Raw genomic sequence first — 21,051 nt, 5'->3', positions numbered from 1 at the left:
TTTTAAATAGAAAATTTCATTGTATCAATGTAATATAGAAATATCAATAAATGAATGTGCATTCAGTATATTTTCATCCTTCAACGACAATGAGAACAAATACGCCCCGTTTATAATTTATACCCTGTGTCATTTTGTGTTCAATGTACTACACAATGCATGCATGTAATCACTCTTTAAGAGTTCTTCATCGTATCACACAAGTTGACCAATGACATGCCATCACCGAGCTATATTAGAGCTATATAATATAGCTCAATACAGCCCATCTTTAAGTCGTCATACGCACGAATTCAATACGTCAGCTTGCGTTGACCTTATCTTTTCGTGGTACTGATTTTGAAGTATTTCGGGTTGTTTTACCTGCAGCCGCTTTACCTTTCGTACCTTTTGCTCGAAGACTCGTCATACTGGCGAATGGGGGCATCTTGTTACCTAAAGTGAGAACAAAACCTTGCTCAGTGCATTAGTTTAAACAAGAGGGTACTGGACAAGTGGTGCCGGGCTCAGGTTAACAATATACGTAACACGTGCATGCAAATAAATTTCTGAACTATAATTCTACCTTGTTGTTTAAGTTGCTGGAGACGTTTGGTGTTTGGTTGGCACTGCTTGGTTAGATGAACCCGCCATGCCTAAAACATCAACAGGGAATTCAGTTATAATAAGAATTGAAGCAGACAGTGAGAACAGTTACAATTAGTTACCATTTATTACCTCTTCACTAGAGTCAACGGCTTTTCTGCATAACGGACATCTATTCCCAGATTTTTCTAAAAGTCATGAAAAAAAACCCCACTTAAAACAGGCTTCAAAAATACTTCTGGCAGGTATTTTAGTGTCCCACCCAGCAAAATAACGAAGAAATATTTGCCGGTTTTACACAACAGACGTACTGGATGCAAAATAAACCTTGTTTATATCGAGAATTCCAAAAAAAACATTGGGAAACTGGAACTAGGAACAATCTACGACTGCAATCGACTTAATAAACTAATTACGACGTCAACAATTTCATTATAGCTTCATTGGCATATACGAGTGACATTGAAGAATGGAGCGAGGTGAATTTTTGATAATTGTTTTCTTAGGAGTGCTGACATTCCTGTTTGAATGTCCAACCGGCAGTGTTGCTGCCAGAATCTGCCCATTGCGGGCTGAACCCGTTTATCCTGCAAAGGAAAACGGCATTTTGCGGTGCGCGTGCAAGCGCCCGTTCTTTGGGACGAATTGTCGCTACAAACGTAAGATGAATACAACAATTTCTTGTGTTCTTTCAGACTTCTTTTATAATAACATCATTATTTCTTTTAGAGCAAAATGGAACCATTGCGCTGAACGCGACAAGACTGACCAAGGAGTCGGTGTTGATGAAATGGAAAGAGAATGCCAAGCCGAATGAAGGGCGAAGATACTTGATATCTGTTCGCAAAGTTGAGTTCAAACTCTCAACTGTCAAACTTCATAAATGGCAGAAGGCATCCATCGAGTACATGGAACCTAACAACACCCTGTTCAAGTCTCAACAAGAGACAGAATCCAGCGACGACCTCAGTCTGAAGGAAATGTATACTGACTATACTGCTGTTCTTCGACTGCCAGCGACGTCCTCATACGAGGTCAAGATCACTACTTTCTCGGACGCTGGAACCGCTGGTAACCATGTCGGGTCAACATCTGCAATTTTTGATGCCTCGGACGCTTTTGTGAATGGTGAGTGGGAATGATTTGGAAGCAAAACTAAAGATTTGGATTTACTGTTCCTCAAAACTTTTGAAAAATTATTTTTTCAGGAACAATGCTGGGCATTTCAGAGAAGATGGACCAATTTAAGAACTATATTTTTGAGAGCTTTGAGGACGACTGCGCTCTTAAAGGAATGGTAATCGGTGTTGTTGTTGGAACTCTTGCAACACTGATTATCATAACCATGGTATATGTCCTCAGCAGGTATTAACAGCAAGCACTTTGAAGTAACAGCAAAGAAAACAAACCCCAACCAATGGCAACGTGTAGTTTAACAAAATATTATGATTTATGTTGCAGATATTGCTGTAAGTGCGTAAGATATTGCTGCAAGAAACGCGGTAACAATTCTGGTGTAAAACTGAATAGAAGTGGGCAGACATCAAGCACTAAAACACCTGAACCTTATGTCATTATTGATATATACGGCTTTGACGTAAGTTTGGCATTATTTCCTGCAACAGGGGAATAAGTCAACGGTTTAAAAGCTAATTCAAATATTTTCAACAGCCTGTTCCACCAGATACAACTGAAGTAACTCAACGAGCAGAGAGCAAAGAGTGCGTGATTGTTGAAGTTGACAACGCAGCTTACAGTCCAGCCGATAATGGTGTGGTTAAAGAGGATGAACCTCAAGCAGAGGGCGAATCACATGATGATGGAGAGACTGCAAAACGTGCACAACATGAAGTTACTGTTGAGCCAGAAACCATCAATAGCGAGAACGAACCTCGCAGCATTTGAGGATTGAAGACAGATCCTGAGGGGGGAGGGAACATAACTGCAGTATTAACGGACACAGATTACAGTAACATATATGTTAAATGGTATAAATTTCTTCTTGTACAGTATTGATTGTAATGATATATGATATTTGATTAAAATTTTTAAAACTTCATACATGGTATTGTTGTTCGAGTTTGACCCGTTTACACCACCGTGATTTTAACTCTAATCTATATCTTATCTCAATCTAATCCTAAACCCAATGCTTTTATGCTAAAAATGCACAACAGAGGTTTACCCCAGAGACTGGCAAGTCATGAAAACCATCTAGAGGGATGGAACTAGAAACAACCCAACGATTTATTAGTGACGTTATAATTTCATTACGACGTCAACAATTTCATTATAGCTTCATTGGCATGTATGAGTGACATTACAAAAATGGAGCGAGCTAAACTGTTGATAATTGTTTTCTTAGGAGTGCTGACATTCCTGTTTGAATGTCCAACCGGCAGTGTTGCTGCCAGAATCTGCCCATTGCGGGCTGAACCCGTTTATCCTGCAAAGGAAAACGGCATTTTGCGGTGCGCGTGCAAGCGCCCGTTCTTTGGGACGAATTGTCGCTACAAACGTAAGATGAATACAGCAATTTCTTGTGTTCTTTGAGACTTCTTTTATAATAACATCATTATTTCTTTTAGAGCAAAATGGAACCATTGCGCTGAACGCGACAAGACTGACCAAGGAGTCGGTGTTGATGAAATGGAAAGAGAATGCCGAGCCGAATGAAGGGCGAAGATACTTGATATCTGTTCGCAAAGTTGAGTTCAAACTCTCAACTGTCAAACTTCATAAATGGCAGAAGGCATCCATCGAGTACATGGAACCTAACAACACCCTGTTCAAGTCTCAACAAGAGACAGAATCAAGCGACGACCTGAGTGCGAAGGAAATGTATACTGACTATACTGCTGTTCTTCGACTGCCAGGGACGTCCTCATACGAGCTCAAGATCACTACTCTTTCGGACGCTGGAACCGCTGGAAACCATGTTGGGTCAACATCTGCAATCTTTGATGCCTCGGACGCTTTTGTGAATGGTGAGTGGGAATGATTTGGAAGCAAAACTAAAGATTTGGATTTACTGTTCCTCAAAACTTTTGAAAAATTATTTTTTTCAGGAACAATGCTGGGCATTTCAGAGAAAATGGACCAATTTAAGAACTATCTTTTTGAAAGCTTTGAGGACGGCTGCGCTCTTAAAGGAATGGTAATCGGTGTTGTTGTTGGAACTCTTGCAACACTGATTATCATAACCATGGTATATGTCCTCAGCAGGTATTAACAGCAAGCACCTTGAAGTGACAGGAAAGAAAACAAACCCCAGCCAATGGCAACGTGTAGTTTAACAAAATATTATGATTTATGTTGCAGATATTGCCGTAAGTGCGTAAGATATTGCTGCAAGAAACGCAGTAACAATTCTGGTGTAAAACTGAATAGAAGTGGGCAGACATCAAGCACTAAAACACCTGAACCTTATGTCATTATTGATATATACGGCTTTGACGTAAGTTTGGCATTATTTCCTGCAACAGGGGAATAAGTCAACGGTTTAAAAGCTAATTCAAATCTTTTCAACAGCCTGTTCCAGTAGATACAACTGAAGTAACTCAACGAGCAAAGAGCAAAGAGTGCGTGATTGTTGAAGTCGACAACGCAGCTTACAGTCCAGCCGATAATGATGTGGTTAAAGAGGATGCACCTGAAGCAGAGGGAGAATCACATGATGATGGAGAGACCGCACAACGTGAACAACATGAAGTTACTGTTGAGCCAGAAACCATCAATAGCGAGGACGAACCTCGCAGCATTTGAGGATTGAAGACAGATCCTGAGGGGGGTGGGAACATAACTGCAGTATTAACGGACACAGATTACAGTAACATATATGTTAAATGGTATAAATTTCTTCTTGTACAGTATTGATTGTAATGATATATGATATTTGATTAAAATTTTTAAAACTTTATACATGGTATTGTTGTTCGAGTTTGATCCGTTTACACCACTGTGATTTTAACTCTAATCTATATCTTAATCTCAATCTAATCCTAAACCCAATGCTTTTATGCTAAAAATGCACAACAGAGGTTTGCCCCAGAGACTGGCAAGTCATGAAAACCATCTAGAGGGATGGAACTAGAATTAACCCAACGATTTATTAGTGACGTTATAATTTCATTACGACGTCAACAATTTCATTATAGCTTCATTGGCATGTACGAGTGACATTGCAAAAATGGAGCGAGCTAAACTGTTGATAATTGTTTTCTTAGGAGTGCTGACATTCCTGTTTGAATGTCCAACCGGCAGTGTTGCTGTCAGAATCTGCACTCTAAATTTCGAAGTGTCCGACAAACACCAAATAAGTGTAAATACACACAATTTTGGTGTAAATCAGTATATTACACCCACAAAGTGCAAATTTACCCTTCGAGGTGTATTATTACACCAATATTGTGTTGTGTCAACACCGGTTAAGTGTATAGCTATTAATCTTCTTTGGCGTAAATTTACGCCAAAAGTCGGTAAATAAACACCGTTCTTGTGTAATAAAGCACCACTTTGGTGTAAACATTATCGCTATAATTTTGTGTTGAATGAGAGCTTGGGCGTGCATGCACTGGAAGCTTTTGTCGGAAAAAAATTGCAAATGCCGAGTGAAATGGATTATCATTTTTTATATTCCTAAATAATTAAATAGCAGTTATTATGTCAAGAGCGATTGCTTTCTTAAAATAAGGAAAGCTCCATCCAAAGTCTTGGAAAAAAGAATTGTTCTTTGTTTATATCTTTCTTTTCATATTCAGAAGAAATGACGGTTTTGAATCCTATTTCATCATTCTGATAAAATCCCGCAAGGCCGTAACTCGCGCAAAGAAATGTTGATAGGATTGCACCACGCTCTCGATGCATGCCGGGATAGCGTCTCTTCGCAGTTCGCACGACGCACGTTGTTGTTTGTTCCTTTGCGAAGTATAAATCGACAAGTATTTTGAATTTATATTAAATCTTACTGGACATTATGATACAAGATTGCCTGGAGAAGATTGAGGAAGTTGTTTTAAAAGTGACTGGGAATCTCAGTCATCTCAGAGGTAAGGATTTAAAATTATAATACGCGCAAACAGACGAAAGCTATATTTGAATTTCGAATTTGCCGCGTAAACAGTGTACGAATTTAACAGAAAGATTCACAGTTTTACTACTCATTCCCACCAAAAAAATGAATGATTTATAGAAATATGTTATGCCGTGGTTATACTATAGGTACTATGCCATATAAAGTGTGATATTATTGATGTAATGATGTTGGCTAAACCATGGTCAAATGCATGAATTTATGTTATATAAATATGAACATGAAACTGATTGAAACATCTGCCATAACAGATTTACTCAATCTTAGGATTATGATGTACTGAATCTTAGGATATACATTAATTTTGATTAAGAATTTGGATGACATAGCTGTTATATTGCCTTTTAAATAATTTTTATATATATCCTTAGATGGTGGATTATATACAAAGTGCCAAGTGTCATCTAAATCTGTAATAAACGAGCAGGAAAGTATGGTAAGTAATGTATTATAAGGAATTGTGCAATGCTGTTGGATTATTCACCAATTATATGGCTCAGTTTTAATTGCATAATAATATAATAATAGCACCAACATGATATATGCCTAAGATACCTTTGTTGTATTTGCATTTTTAAGGTGCCAAGGTCTTCCATTTGATGAAAAATATCAACAGTGAATCTACTAGTTCAGTGAAGCAAGAAAAGAAGGCATTTGACTTGGTTTATTAAGGCAATAAGGTAAGAAAATTATCAGTTCAATGTTCATGTGTCATACAAATTGCAAATTCATTGTTTATTTCACTTCCATTATTTGCTTCTTATTTATAAACAATTGATTATATAGTTAGTTAGCTTGACAGCTTACCAGATGAACATTCGCTATCTAAATTTTCAAATATGCTTGCTTTTTTCTTTATTAGGAACATGGATTAATTGAGGTAGTACTAGTGTGCGAGAAACTCAGGGGATGAGTGGAATGTCTCCTCTGTAAATGGTTAATTGGATTCACAGTGTTGCAGAACTTAACTTTCCAGGAAAAAAATACTCCAGGTGATCTTATAAATATGCTCATGTTTGGGAGGCTTATACAAACTTTACAAACTAGTCAGTAATCAAAGAGGAACATTGCTCAGGCATTAATTACTTTAGCTTATGTGTTAATAACAATAATTGAAGACATGCAGTGAGTTTGCATGATCTAGATGCACTTGTCTTCTTGCATGAATATTTTTATTCAATTACTTCTGGGCTCATATACAGGGGCTTAATTTCAATAATTTGAGTTCTTTCAAATAGTTTCGTAAACTTGCCAATTGGCAATTTTTAATTAAGTCCTTGAAAGACTTGTTTATTTGAGCAAGATATGCACAAACCTAGCAGTACTTTGAAAAACTATTTCTACTACATGTAAATGTCATTCGTATGGGCACTAACTTGCAATACCCTAAGGAATGTTTTAACACCTTCTTCTTCTTGCAATGGAACATCATGAAGGTTTTTGACACACAGAAGGTGCCAACTAAGGTTTTGGTGTTGCTAACCGAACTTTCTAAATTATAACTGCATGTAGATCTGAAGAACAATTGACTTTTTGTATTGTATATGTTTTATATTTAAATTTATATTTTTATATTTATGATATTCATGTGAAAATACTTATATATTTAAATGTTACAAATAAATTGTGGTTTCTGCCAATATATGCGCATAATATTCTGTTTCTTTTAGCCTTAGTTACTCGGAATAGTGAATTTACACTGCGAGTATAAATATACACGCTCTTGGTGTGCGTACAGAGGCAAGAGCATATACACCGAATAAGAGTAAAAATACGCTAACTGGTGTATATTTACGCTGCAAGTGTATATTTACTCCTTTTTGGTGTGCGTACAGAGGCAAGCGAATATACACTGATTGGGTGTAAATTTACACCGATAGGATAAATGTACACTTGCGAAGGTGTATATTTGCACCTCTTTGGGTGTTTGCAGGGAGGCAGGAATTTACACCTTTTTTGGTGTTTGTACAACACTTGGAGATTTAGAGTGTGCCCATTGCGGGCTGAACCCGTTTATCCTGCACAGGAAAACGGCATTTTGCGGTGCGCGTGTGTGCGCCCGTTCTTTGGGAAGAATTGTCGCTACAAACGTAAGATGAATACAGCAATTTCTTGTGTTCTTTGAGACTTCTTTTATAATAACATCATTATTTCTTTTAGAGCAAAATGGAACCATTGCGCTGAACGCGACAAGACTGACCAAGGAGTCGGTGTTGATGAAATGGAAAGAGAATGCCGAGCCGAATGAAGGGCGAAGATACTTGATATCTGTTCGCAAAGTTGAGTTCAAACTCTCAACTGTCAAACTTCATAAATGGCAGAAGGCATCCATCGAGTACATGGAACCTAACAACACCCTGTTCAAGTCTCAACAAGAGACAGAATCAAGCGACGACCTGAGTGCGAAGGAAATGTATACTGACTATACTGCTGTTCTTCGACTGCCAGGGACGTCCTCATACGAGGTCAAGATCACTACTCTTTCGGACGCTGGAACCGCTGGAAACCATGTTGGGTCAACATCTGCAATCTTTGATGCCTCAGACGCTTTTGTGAATGGTGAGTGGGAATGATTTGGAAGCAAAACTAAAGATTTGGATTTACTGTTCCTCAAAACTTTTGAAAAATTATTTTTTCAGGAACAATGCTGGGCATTTCAGAGAAAATGGACCAATTTAAGAACTATCTTTTTGAAAGCTTTGAGGACGGCTGCGCTCTTAAAGGAATGGTAATCGGTGTTGTTGTTGGAACTCTTGCAACACTGATTATCATAACCATGGTATATGTCCTCAGCAGGTATTAACAGCAAGCACCTTGAAGTGACAGGAAAGAAAACAAACCCCAGCCAATGGCAACGTGTAGTTTAACAAAATATTATGATTTATGTTGCAGATATTGCCGTAAGTGCGTAAGATATTGCTGCAAGAAACGCAGTAACAATTCTGGTGTAAAACTGAATAGAAGTGGGCAGACATCAAGCACTAAAACACCTGAACCTTATGTCATTATTGATATATACGGCTTTGACGTAAGTTTGGCATTATTTCCTGCAACAGGGGAATAAGTCAACGGTTTAAAAGCTAATTCAAATCTTTTCAACAGCCTGTTCCAGTAGATACAACTGAAGTAACTCAACGAGCAAAGAGCAAAGAGTGCGTGATTGTTGAAGTCGACAACGCAGCTTACAGTCCAGCCGATAATGATGTGGTTAAAGAGGATGCACCTGAAGCAGAGGGAGAATCACATGATGATGGAGAGACCGACAACGTGAACAACATGAAGTTACTGTTGAGCCAGAAACCATCAATAGCGAGGACGAACCTCGCAGCATTTGAGGATTGAAGACAGATCCTGAGGGGGGGGAACATAACTGCAGTATTAACGGACACAGATTACAGTAACATATATGTTAAATGGTATAAATTTCTTCTTGTACAGTATTGATTGTAATGATATATGATATTTGATTAAAATTTTTAAAACTTTATACATGGTATTGTTGTTCGAGTTTGATCCGTTTACACCACTGTGATTTTAACTCTAATCTATATCTTAATCTCAATCTAATCCTAAACCCAATGCTTTTATGCTAAAAATGCACAACAGAGGTTTGCCCCAGAGACTGGCAAGTCATGAAAACCATCTAGAGGGATGGAACTAGAATTAACCCAACGATTTATTAGTGACGTTATAATTTCATTACGACGTCAACAATTTCATTATAGCTTCATTGCATGTACGAGTGACATTGCAAAAATGGAGCGAGCTAAACTGTTGATAATTGTTTTCTTAGGAGTGCTGACATTCCTGTTTGAATGTCCAACCGGCAGTGTTGCTGTCAGAATCTGCCCATTGCGGGCTGAACCCGTTTATCCTGCACAGGAAAACGGCATTTTGCGGTGCGCGTGTGTGCGCCCGTTCTTTGGGAAGAATTGTCGCTACAAACGTAAAATGAATACAGCAATTTCTTGTGTTCTTTCAGACTTCTTTTATAATAACATCATTATTTCTTTTAGAGCAAAATGGAACCATTGCGCTGAACGCGACAAGACTGACCAAGGAGTCGGTGTTGATGAAATGGAAAGAGAATGCCGAGCCGAATGAAGGGCGAAGATACTTGATATCTGTTCGCAAAGTTGAGTTCAAACTCTCAACTGTCAAACTTCATAAATGGCAGAAGGCATCCATCGAGTACATGGAACCTAACAACACCCTGTTCAAGTCTCAACAAGAGACAGAATCAAGCGACGACCTGAGTGCGAAGGAAATGTATACTGACTATACTGCTGTTCTTCGACTGCCAGGGACGTCCTCATACGAGGTCAAGATCACTACTCTTTCGGACGCTGGAACCGCTGGAAACCATGTTGGGTCAACATCTGCAATCTTTGATGCCTCGGACGCTTTTGTGAATGGTGAGTGGGAAACAATGATAAAGCTTTCATTTTCATACAGATTTTAAACAATTTTCGAATGTCTTTCCGCTATTTCTTTCAGGAACAATGCTGGGAATTACCGACAGCTTTGAAGGGTTAAAGAACCTTGTTGTGGCGAGCTTTCATGACGATTGTGCAATCAAGGGAATTGTGACTGGTGTTGTCATGGGATCGCTGGGTACCTTGATGTTGGTAGCCACTGCGTACACTCTTCACAGGTACACAATTTGCAAGAGGAAACTTTCGTAATTTTGTCTTGACGGCCATTTTTTTTTTAATTTATTTGAGGTATTGCAGCAAGTGTGGTAATACATGCCGTCGTTTGGGACGTAATGACAAGTCTGATTCTCAGAAACAGGAGAATCCATCTAATATAGCCAGCACAGAAGAAGATGGGAGTTGCAAAGAGTTTGAACAACTTTCTGAATCAACTTCTTCATACGTGGTAATCGAGATGGAAGACATTGAAGTTAGTTTCATAGTTCAATATATAAATACTGTACAGGAAATTTTCTCAGGCAGCTAACGCAGAATTTCTGTCTCATTCATCTTAACTTTACCACCCAATATTTATTGAGAGTGATTTTGTTTTACAGCTTACTGAGATGGAGAAGGAATTTGTTGTCGAAGAGGTCGATAACCTCGCTCTCAGCCCAGAAGAACCAGAAGATATCTCACAAAAGGCTACACCAGAGAAGTCAGTAATCTTGGATATCCCTGAGACTGTCATAGACGGTGATGAACCCGCGAAGCCCGAGCCAACAGCTGTTGCCAGCGGTCAAGAAGTGACCAACACAACCGAAGCTTAAAGCCTCGCACTATTTGGGATGATTCACAGTGCTGAGTGAAAAACTGTTTTTAAGGGGGGAGGGTGAGATACATACACTGCTACCTTAGGGGGGTGGGGAGAAAGACAGCTATGCATGATAATAGGATATGGTATCGTGTTTTTTTAACTGGTTAACTGTAATGAATTTTTGGATATATTTTTTGTAACTATATGGTATGCATGAACCTAATGTGAAATGAATTAAAATAAAAAACAAAACTGATGGTTTAGTGTTGGTATTTTAATAGTTATATTAAAAGCCCTACTACAATGATACTTACTTGGGCAAACTTTGTCGTGACTGTGATTATTCAACTCAAGCTTCGGCACAGCCTCCCTGCATCGGGGACAAGAAACAAAATTAGCTTTGGATTCGCATTCCTCAAGAAGGTGCTGACTTTGACGACAAATTTCGATGACCTAAAAATAGAAATACATATTACAGATACATAAGAGTCCGCTTCGTACACAGCACGTTTCTCTCGTCAGTGTGTCCGTTCACCTGCGAGCACTTTGGACATCGTTTCAACATCGGGCAGGATTTCCAGTAGTGCGTGTCCAAAACTTCCTCTGTGAATGTTTCATCTTTAATACCACAGAAAATGCACATCCTGTTTACGAAAATGATGATTCAAATGAATTCCTTTTATTGTGAAAGAGCAAGTTTTAGTGTTAAACTTCAACAAATCATAATAAATAAATAAATAAAGATTATCATCACGTGACCTGTCCACGTCACTTGGTTCCGGCATGTTGGAAGAATCAACAGCGGACTGATCTAAAAGGAAGAAGATGCCGCGAATATTTTATCCAATAAAAGGCAAACACAAGCAGATTTACAAACGTTTGCAATGTGCGAAGTACTATACTACCCAACACGTTAAAACTGCAACGCGAGGGCCCTGGTATATCACCTTTTATTACTTTAGCATGTCATTGTACACTTCATGTTACAAGCCAAGAAACAAGAGTAGATAGAATTGACCAAGCACAGGGCGTAGTCAACCGACATGCGTGGTACATATATAGGAGTATGTTTCCAGAGAAAGAAAGAAAGATATATATATATATTATTATCATACCTGTTTTTTTTTCTTCCTCAGCATTCCCCTAAGATATATTTCAAATTACTATGATTAGATGACCAAATTTTTAAGGCAATCCAACTTTGATCACAATACATACTTGTTTAGCAGCCATTTCTCTCAGAGCTTGCAAATGCGCATGCAACTCGTCAATCTGAAAAACAGGTGTTATGGTAAACGTGAATCAAAATCACTTTAACATTTCCTGGATGAAAAAACTACGGTGGATAGCGATATATTTATGTCATTCAGACCTCCTTTTGCTTCGCTTTTTCGGCCGTTTCTCTGTCGTTCTTTGCCTTGGCCTGACGAAGTTTGGACAAGTAAGTTTACATAAGATTAGTAAGTGATGATTTGCTATTGTATAGACTACCAGAGTTTGAAGTCAGGAATCTGGATTTTGAAGAGAAGATATTGCATTAACCTTTCTTTCAGCCTCTGTTGGTTTCCCGTCAATTCTATCAAAACCATCAAATATGGAGCGATACAGAGGATTCTTTCTTGTTGCTGGTTCGTCAGCAGGAAGGAAACCCTTTACCGGTGCTTTTAACTAAACAATTTAAGACGATTTAGTTCGCCACTTCTTCTACTGGTTGTTATGAATCTCAATCTGGCGCCCAGCTCTAGATAATTACCTTATAAAGTTCAAAAATCAGTTTAACAGCAGCGTCCCGGACACCTCCATTAGCATTTTCCAATGCAGGAAGAATAAACTAATATTTCAATAAAGAAATAAGACACATTAAATCTTTTTGCCTTAAAAGCTTTTACTCTTAGCTTACTTCAATACAAATTATGTTCATGCACATAACAATTAAGTTTTAAGATTAACAGAATAATTGAGGTCGTACTTTCATAGTTGAAGCTGTAGAAAATCCATTTGGTGTAGTTTCGTCAAGACCTAAGACAGCGAGAAGCTTCTCTATCAGCTCAATTCGTCCTGTGTACAACCTGGCTGTACCCTATAAAATAACAGAAAATATTGATATCAAAATAAGCATGGACAGTGGGCAGAATCGTCGAAACATACACCCTGGCAATACTAAACATCGTGTGTGTGCATACCTGTTGTTTATTTTTAAATGGATGTGTGGTCAAATCTGGTATCACTCCAAGAGTCTTGACGTCCTCGTACTGTGAAATCTCAATAATGAATTCCATGGCTGAGTTCTTCATTCTTGCAGCCTGCAGAGATAGAGACCAGGGAATAAATATATCATAATTAAACTATCACTGGTCTACAAGATAGATAAAATCATATGCTATCAAAGATACAGCAAGTATCTTACCATTTCCCCTGTTTTAAGCAGCAACAACGGAACAGTCTACAAAGAATGATGAATACTTTAGGTTTCATATTTCCGCATGTTTGTCGTTGGAAAAGTCCGAAAAGAAGTTGTCTCACCTTTTGCAGAACAAAGGAAATTTCATTTTGTGCCTCGCTAAATGTGATATAAAATATAGAAGATAAATTAAGAAGCAAAGAAGAAAATTCTCAACTTTTAAGTTTGAAACTTTTAAATTACAAACATCTTATTATGAATTAATATGGTTGATACGGTAAGTAGTATAAAAAATGCAACGGTGAACTTACTGTTTCGGAATGAATATTGTAAGTAAATCTTTCAAAATAGATAAGGACAGAACAAAGACCTGTGGATAGTAATGAATGGAGATGTATAAATAAGTGTTGTGTATATCGATGTATATAACGATGTATATCGTGTATAGCCAGTTCGTTTATATGGAAACAGGAGCATGATACTAACCGGATGAACTTGCTCGATTATTCCTTTCTTCAATAAATCAACAACAGCTCTGACGACAGACCTTGCATCGTGTTCTGCAATCAATTCCGGGTTTTCTGAGCTTAATTCTCTTTTAATGGTGTCCATGCCTTGCTTGCGATACGTCCACTGCTTGGTGTAAATACAACGAACCTAGGAGAAGATGACTAGACGTGAATCACTAATGAGTAAATATCAAATTATGGCTACTGTAAATCTTGTTGCATTGCTGAGACTCAGTGGAAATATCACAATGCAAAAACATGAAAAATCTTAGTCTCTTACAACATGCTCTCCGAAAATATCAATGGCCAATGTAGCCTCTCTTGCATCTTTTTCACGAAGTTCACTTGGTCCATCTAAAAACACCATTACTGCATTCAAAACTCGGTCAATATTCTTCACGAAAAAGGTTTCAATAAATTTTCAACCAAAAAATGTTCAAGGAAATATAGTTCTTATAAGGTACCTTGTGAAGGAGGGGACACTCCTAAAAAATTATCAAAAGCGATTCTTTATACCCATGCAGATTACAATAATTTATAATTCTATCACAAAATTGTGGCTGTGGAAATGGGATTATTACTATCATGCACGTGCAGCCGGATGCAATAATAGGATATATGAAAATCAGCTTGACTGATGCATGGATAAGGCAGAATTATGCAGAAGAATACCTGGTGGGCTTTGCTCGATTGGATCTGGCGTATCCCTGAGGAAAGAAATAACTATATATTTATCAAAATATCCAGGAATGAGAGAAGATATACAATAATACATTGGTTAACTTCTGTTTCTTTTAAAATATATAGCTATATATAGCATTCCGGAGCTCACAAGTAAAATACTTTACTTTTTAGTCATCGTTGGTAAAGGTCTGTCGTCTGCAGCAGTTATCTACGGAAATAATGTTTAATGGATTATTTGAGGAAAACAGAACAAATGCAACTAGTTTAGAAGAGTCAAAAACATTTACGACAATACTTGTATGCATGGCCCAGATAGTAATCCTGTCTGACTGAGCATTCTTTTAACTTATCATGCAATAGGACTAGGATACTCACCTGTTCCGGTGACATGCTTGGGGGTTGAACAATCTCTACTTTATCTTGGGAGGGTCTGGGGCTGACATATGGTGATTTTGCTGAGGCGGGTACCTCGGGGCGAGAATCGGGTTGTGGGGATGTTGTAATTGGTGGTAAAGGTGGTGACATTGAAAAACGGTTGGTAGATGGAGGAGCCCGGTTTGCATTACGATCTGAAACAGGAGCCTCCTTGTTTGGCTATGAATGAAATTTAACATGAGTTGAAGCTCTCGTTGTCATAATATCAAACAAGCTGTTTCCTCGCATGAAACTCAAGTTTGCGTTCTCACTTTCCTTTTGTTTGAGGGGTGGCTCAGAGCTTCTTGGCAACAGAAAAGCAAAATTGACAGAATTTTCACACACCTCTTGAATAATTCCTGCAGATACCAACCGATCTGTGACCACTTTACGATATTCGTCGATTTGTTGCTGGAAAGTGCACAAAATATTTTAGAGAAGATTACGAAGTAGTCAAGTGATAGCTATATGCTATGCTCTTCCCAAAAGCATCGCATGTCATAATATGATAAGAACAGTGCCATAATTAACAACCTTTTTCACCATAGCCAAGTCATAATCTTCAACTTCTATTGCCCTCTGTTTTTCAACATTCAGACGACCAAGTCTTTCTCCAACCTACACACATTCAGCGATCCATTAAAAACCACTCATTTTCATTCATTGGGAAAATGAGTGATAAATTAACTACTTTTTGAATCAGGTTACTGTATGATGAGTGCATGATGAATGCATGATGAGTGCATGACGAGTGCATGACGAATGCATGACGAGTGCATGACAAGTGCATGATGAATGCATGATGAGTGCATGACGAGTGCATGATGAGTGCATGACTGCTGCGTGAATGACGTTATACGTGCCTTGTGAAGATCGTTAACGACCTGATGGTACTTTTTTGCTTCAACGAACTCATCCTCTAAACATGAAATATATGAACTTAAGAACATCAGAAGGCATGTCTTTTAATAGTCAGTTTCTTGTATATTTCAGGTTGGAAAAAAAACCTACAACTGTTTGATCTGGAATTAAACTATGAATGGTTAAAAACCTTTTATAGCATCTTTCTTCTTCTGCTCCAAATCTCTTATTATTTCAGCCGTTTGTGGATCCTAAATTAATAAATTTGCATAGAAATACATTTAAATGTCTGTCAATTTTTTCCCGTTTGATAACAAGAAGTTTACTATGATCTTAATCCGATTATCCGAATAGATGATTATGTTTCTTATATGCTTTCATTGTAATGTGTAGTTGGTTAGTTTATAATAACCAATATGTAGAACTCATTATGAATTAAACTTTAAGCTTTGTAAACATTACCTGGTACATAGCAAATGCTATGTCATCAAGTGGAGAAATATGATCAGGTCTATGTAAAAAACAATTAATATAAAGATTTCACCTTGCTGAATCCTATCAAATGCCCTAAAAACAACCATGCTGATATATAAAAATCTTAATCTACTTACTTATTGATTTTCCCCCATAGTGGATCACCTGGCATAACATTTTCCTGTTTCATATATTGATCTACCAGTCTGTCAGCAGACTGCATTTTAAAAAATATATATTATGGTGTAAATTGCATGTTTTTACGCACCTTTTCATTGCCACAAATATGGTTGGGGCCATATTACGGTTACACTTACATTTGCATCATCAAATTGACTGAAAGTTTCAATGCTTTCTGCAATTATATTGGTGGCAATAATTTGAACCTGTTACAGAATAAGATAAAATTTTAATTCAGTGAAAAATTAAATTAGCTGTTGCTGGTATTCTGATAGTATTATGAATATTTTCTTTCAGTGAAAAATTAAATTTTAATTCAGTGAAAAATTAAATTAGCTGTTGCTGGTATTCTGATAGTATTATGAATATTTTCTAGCACACACCTGGTTGTACAAATTGAATTTGTTGACATAATTTTTGTGGACAAACAGTTTGATAAATTGCCCATGCGCATCAAGATGCACAGATTTCAGCTCTCTTGACTGAATCAAATTAAACAAAAATATATGAGACACTTAAATGCATGTTTTGCATATCAATGCTGTCTCTACATTTGGTTAATTGTCATACAAGAGAACACATATTGTGTACCTTATACTCTGTATTCTGATTATCAACCAAACTAACATGTCTATAAAAGATTGTAGAAATATCTCACTACATGCAACAAAGAAAAAATCGGCCAGTACATATTCATTAGAGTACCAATAGCTCATTGCCTAAAAACTCACCCAAGACGTTTAAATTTACAAGTCAAAAGTGAAGATGACTGCCCTTCAGGAATACTGCCAATAAATACTTCAATTTTTGTGGCTGTCATATGAAATAAAAAAATATGAAAAACCAGGAAATATGTTTATTAATATGTACGTAGCTTCATTGTGAACTTACGTATCAAATATTGATGAGAAAGTATTTGCAATTTTCGGATTCTCATAGATTGTTGTAACATTAATATAACTTCTTGTGGATAAACACAGAATCTAAATGTGAAACCAAAACATCTTTTATTTCAACATTTAACCGTGAAAAGTATTAAAACAGGATAGAAGATGGCAGCTGACTTAAAAGATATAAATAACAAATATCTCATTATGAATTTCAGGACAAAATTAGGCCTTACAAAAACATCTTATATTCTTATTCTATATTTCACGGTGATGAAACCTGAAAACCTACAACCTAATCTTCTAGCAAACTCTTTTAACTGGTAAAAAGAAATCAATTACTTGGACGTTCTCCATCCTTTTGTTGTTGGTGCGTGAGTTTCTAATTCTTTTGCGCTATACCCATCGTCAGCCCCAGATGCATGGACCACTTTAAATGGAACTTTCCTGGCCATCATCAGCAAAGCACTCTATGTCACATTCTGTGGGAAAAAAGACATTAATTTTATATCATTTTTGACTAATGTTGCAGCTTTTAGGGATTGATATTAGAGTTGACTTTGAGGGTTGCCTATTATTAAGATTACAATATTGAATAAAAATTTCATATATGTCAAGTATTTTACTAATCAAGGCATGTAAAAATCACAGCTATGTTGTAATCTGATGTTTGATTCAAAACCCTATGTTGCAGAGTTTTGAAATATCAACAGAAGCTTAATTCAAGTGGAAATAAAAGCCTTTCAAGATAAAAAGGTTAATATGAATACCATTGGTCTGATTTATGATCCTCCAAGTGCAGAGAAAACAATCATTGATATTTCAGAGATGCACAAGTTAATACTAGTTGGCTAAGATAGTGTGATATTATATAGGAGCAATGATCTTTTAAATAAATCATATCAAATGAAGATCATACAAACAGATGATACATAAAGAAAAAGATATCTGCATATCAGCCTAAATATCACTCCGAATTGACTGTGTAAACACATGCACAAAAAATTTGTTCTCATGAATATGTCCATCTTTCTGCTGCAATCATTTATACAGCAAAGTTGATTTAAGGCAACTTGATACCTCTTTAGATACACTCAACATAACGGTGATCTACATAGATCAGGTCATCAGGTTCAGGTTGTGTATTGGCCGATCTTTCAACAATATCAAATGATAACTTTGAATATTTAATTATATTCATAATTGATTATATTTAATTCCCTATTTCTCCATCGTGGTAGGTTCAATGACACCATCTTTAGCGACCGTTTGCTGAAACTACTTCTGATATTTTCTACGCGAATTTATCCTTTCTAGCTAATCTATATAACATAACATTTCCTTGTGTCAAACATGGCACGTACTTACCAAATGTCAATACAAAATATGACACTCCACTCACGACATATACTATTCAACCACGAAATTTAGCTATTTCTCTTCGAGATCGATGGCTAAGCTTTCTTGTGCATACGCAACAGGTCATTTACATTACCGATTTACAATATGACACAAACTTTAGCGTCAACGTGAAAGTTATCCTCCAAACAAGAACTGCAAATATTTATCCTCAAAAAACAAACTTGGCAACCATTGTGAGCCCACATTACAAGATGAACCACCAGCAGCGGGCTGCGGGTCTTCCAAACGTTACAGTTTAGAGCAATCGAAATCCATTATTGTTTGTTTACTAAATTTTGTTTACAACAAAATGCAATGTCTGATCGGCGAAAAAAGAATCGTTTGGTGCAGTACGATTGGCTCGAGAGCCAAGAGGGCAAGGAGTTCCTTGGAATATTGCTGAGGCGTAATAAACGTAGAATTTTCGGTTTGTATTTAAATTATGCCAACGTTCTACAATCTACAACAGTTCAGTTATTAGTTTAGTTCAGTTCACAACCCTCAACGTTTCATAAGGATACTTGTAGTATTTGGTTAGCTTTGATGTGAGAGTTCAAGTGGATTATATCTTATTTGGCTCAAATTTACGTATTTTACTCTTGAGTAGAGATTTGCTCCAAGAACTCAGTTAATCCAGTCTTAAAACCGGATAGGGAGGGATTAACCTATGGGATTAACGGCCATACACGTTTTTCACGTTTCGTCATATCCTGCACCTGAATTTCACCTGATTTTAGGGTTGTCTAGACTCCACAATCCACACAGACCACAGTCACCACTCACTACACATTCATCCATTGATGCTCAAGCTAGTTGGGCATTGGCATTCCAGATATGATTAATAGTTTATTGCAAAATTCTTTAGCCAAAATTGAAACTTTAAACAATTAAAAATTTTTATCATTTGCAAGCACATGAAATACTATAAACAATCCAAATTATCCTATATTTTCCTTCACAGGACTACTAGAGCAGCCTGGATTCCCATCTGGGGTGACTCCAACAATAATACCATTCAAGCTATTATTGTTGGGTAAATCTTCTGTTGGAAAGACCAGCACAGTTGCTAAGCTAGCTGGAAAGGGTGTGTTTGTTATTTAAATGTTTTGCTCTGAAAACCTTCATCTCCAACTATATACCAATTATTTAACAAAAATATACTTTCAACTTCAAAGAACTTCCAACCATGTATAATGAAACACCTGGTATTCAAACAACTTTGATTTACTGGCCTGTCAAGGTAATATAATCGCAGAAGTATTTCAAATCGTCAGTAATTCCAATCAAAACCACAAAGAAATATCTTTTCGTTCTAGCTGTTATCCTCATCAAATGTTGTGTTATTTAAACTGCATTTCTGGGATGTTGGTGATTATGCTTTGAAAAAATTTGACCATATTAAAACAGTTAGTATATTGCAGAAATATCTTATAAAATTTCCACTCCATCTATTTCAGACTGCTAAAACTCAACTCGTGTTTTCTAGGCTGGACAATCAAATATGGATGCCGTTGTATTTTTCTTCTCGTTTATAGATAGGTTAATATTTCACAGTATGATACAGACTGTGTTTGATAAGATGTCCATTCCACAATTCATCTGTATTGTGAACATAAACATGAATAAAAAATATTACAAAATTTTCGTTTGAAATGCTTTGCTGTTCCTGGTTAAGCTTATCATTTTAACTTTCAGATCAAGTTATGATGATTTGCCTTACCTAGTGACAAGAACTTGTGATGAACTACAAGACATAGCTAAAATAACCATCGGAACAAAATATCCTTTTCATCATCTAAGTTTGTAGTTGAATTGTACTGGAACATTCTCACAGTACGAATTAGAAAAAAATTCCTTAACACCAGGTTTAGGTTTGACCAAGTGCTCCATAGTGAAGTTACCGAAGAAGAGCTTAGAGATTTCCAAGAACAATGGCATATTCCTATTTATAAAATTTGTAACAATGAAGGTCGCAAATTAGCCGATGGAAGTTTAGATGGCAGAGCTGGGATCGTGGTAAGCCAAGCTCAACTCGGCTAAAATTCAGTTGACTCGCTACCAGTAATTGCTAAAGGCTTCTCAATCTTCCTAGGAGGTGGCACCCATCCTGAACGCGATCACAGAAATGCTATGGAGACACGCGAATGAAAAAAGAAAAGCCGTTCAAGAAAAATCGCCAAAAAAGCGTCCGCCCGCAAGCAATCCTGATTCAAGCGCGACGAACATAACTTCACAGGATCACCACCAGATAACTAATATTTAGAAAACAACAAAAAAAACTTCAAACAGAATATTTATGAGTCTTATTTTGCCAAAGACATCACTCATTCT

General features: G+C 37.0%; 3 protein-coding genes across 3 annotated transcripts; 2 read left to right on the top strand and 1 right to left on the bottom strand.

Moving 5' to 3' along the window:
- Window positions 1-38: 38 nt before the first annotated feature.
- LOC114518149 (centrosomal protein of 104 kDa-like) lies at window positions 39-18,901 on the bottom strand. Its single transcript, XM_028538085.1, has 35 exons — window positions 18,688-18,901; window positions 17,662-17,801; window positions 17,324-17,415; window positions 17,164-17,245; window positions 17,024-17,063; window positions 16,816-16,914; window positions 16,570-16,638; window positions 16,390-16,469; window positions 16,241-16,289; window positions 15,969-16,029; window positions 15,781-15,836; window positions 15,452-15,535; window positions 15,263-15,328; window positions 14,879-15,097; window positions 14,668-14,711; window positions 14,492-14,526; window positions 14,284-14,304; window positions 14,100-14,173; window positions 13,797-13,967; window positions 13,622-13,680; window positions 13,433-13,469; window positions 13,317-13,352; window positions 13,093-13,212; window positions 12,879-12,989; window positions 12,663-12,740; window positions 12,452-12,577; window positions 12,282-12,332; window positions 12,128-12,181; window positions 12,025-12,052; window positions 11,669-11,720; window positions 11,445-11,553; window positions 11,224-11,362; window positions 718-773; window positions 566-635; window positions 39-435 (listed from the first exon to the last, which is right to left on the bottom strand). Exons 2-35 carry the CDS (start codon window positions 17,775-17,777, stop codon window positions 302-304), a joined length of 2,718 nt encoding a protein of 905 aa, XP_028393886.1. The 5' UTR covers window positions 17,778-17,801; window positions 18,688-18,901; the 3' UTR covers window positions 39-301.
- On the top strand, window positions 3,516-4,486 carry LOC114518151. Its single transcript, XM_028538089.1, has 3 exons — window positions 3,516-3,810; window positions 3,907-4,042; window positions 4,117-4,486. Exons 1-3 carry the CDS (start codon window positions 3,659-3,661, stop codon window positions 4,348-4,350), a joined length of 522 nt encoding a protein of 173 aa, XP_028393890.1. The 5' UTR covers window positions 3,516-3,658; the 3' UTR covers window positions 4,351-4,486.
- Window positions 18,902-19,001: 100 nt separating the features above from the next.
- Window positions 19,002-21,042, top strand: LOC114518049 (ciliogenesis and planar polarity effector 2-like). The gene is made up of 8 exons (XM_028537955.1): window positions 19,002-19,147; window positions 19,682-19,804; window positions 19,896-19,960; window positions 20,037-20,126; window positions 20,207-20,259; window positions 20,416-20,499; window positions 20,592-20,736; window positions 20,813-21,042. Exons 1-8 carry the CDS (start codon window positions 19,036-19,038, stop codon window positions 20,981-20,983), a joined length of 843 nt encoding a protein of 280 aa, XP_028393756.1. The 5' UTR covers window positions 19,002-19,035; the 3' UTR covers window positions 20,984-21,042.
- The last annotated feature ends 9 nt before the right edge of the window (window positions 21,043-21,051 follow it).

Source organism: Dendronephthya gigantea, unplaced genomic scaffold (assembly GCF_004324835.1).
Source record: "Dendronephthya gigantea isolate DGI-Jeju-01 unplaced genomic scaffold, DenGig_1.0 000010F, whole genome shotgun sequence".
Taxonomy (NCBI): Eukaryota; Metazoa; Cnidaria; class Anthozoa; order Malacalcyonacea; family Nephtheidae; genus Dendronephthya; species Dendronephthya gigantea.
The sequence above is the reverse complement of the archived record's forward strand: the minus strand, read 5'-3'. Positions and strand labels throughout refer to the sequence as shown.

What these genes read in the sequence shown, in the direction of transcription:
- LOC114518149 (XM_028538085.1), bottom strand. Translation starts at nt 17,777, where the DNA reads ATGATGGCCAGGAAAGTTCCATTTAAAGTGGTCCATGCATCTGGGGCT. An exon ending in GAAGAAAGATGCTATAAAAG is followed by an intron (nt 15,837 to 15,968) that starts GTTTTTAACCAT and finishes TTTCATGTTTAG; the next exon opens with AGGATGAGTTCGTTGAAGCA. An exon ending in TGAGGAAGAAAAAAAAACAG is followed by an intron (nt 11,721 to 12,024) that starts GTATGATAATAA and finishes TCTTCCTTTTAG; the next exon opens with ATCAGTCCGCTGTTGATTCT.
- LOC114518151 (XM_028538089.1), top strand. Translation starts at nt 3,659, where the DNA reads ATGCTGGGCATTTCAGAGAAAATGGACCAATTTAAGAACTATCTTTTT. An exon ending in ATGGTATATGTCCTCAGCAG is followed by an intron (nt 3,811 to 3,906) that starts GTATTAACAGCA and finishes TTTATGTTGCAG; the next exon opens with ATATTGCCGTAAGTGCGTAA. An exon ending in TTGATATATACGGCTTTGAC is followed by an intron (nt 4,043 to 4,116) that starts GTAAGTTTGGCA and finishes TCTTTTCAACAG; the next exon opens with CCTGTTCCAGTAGATACAAC.
- LOC114518049 (XM_028537955.1), top strand. Translation starts at nt 19,036, where the DNA reads ATGTCTGATCGGCGAAAAAAGAATCGTTTGGTGCAGTACGATTGGCTC. An exon ending in TGCTAAGCTAGCTGGAAAGG is followed by an intron (nt 19,805 to 19,895) that starts GTGTGTTTGTTA and finishes TCAACTTCAAAG; the next exon opens with AACTTCCAACCATGTATAAT. An exon ending in ATGGCAGAGCTGGGATCGTG is followed by an intron (nt 20,737 to 20,812) that starts GTAAGCCAAGCT and finishes CAATCTTCCTAG; the next exon opens with GAGGTGGCACCCATCCTGAA.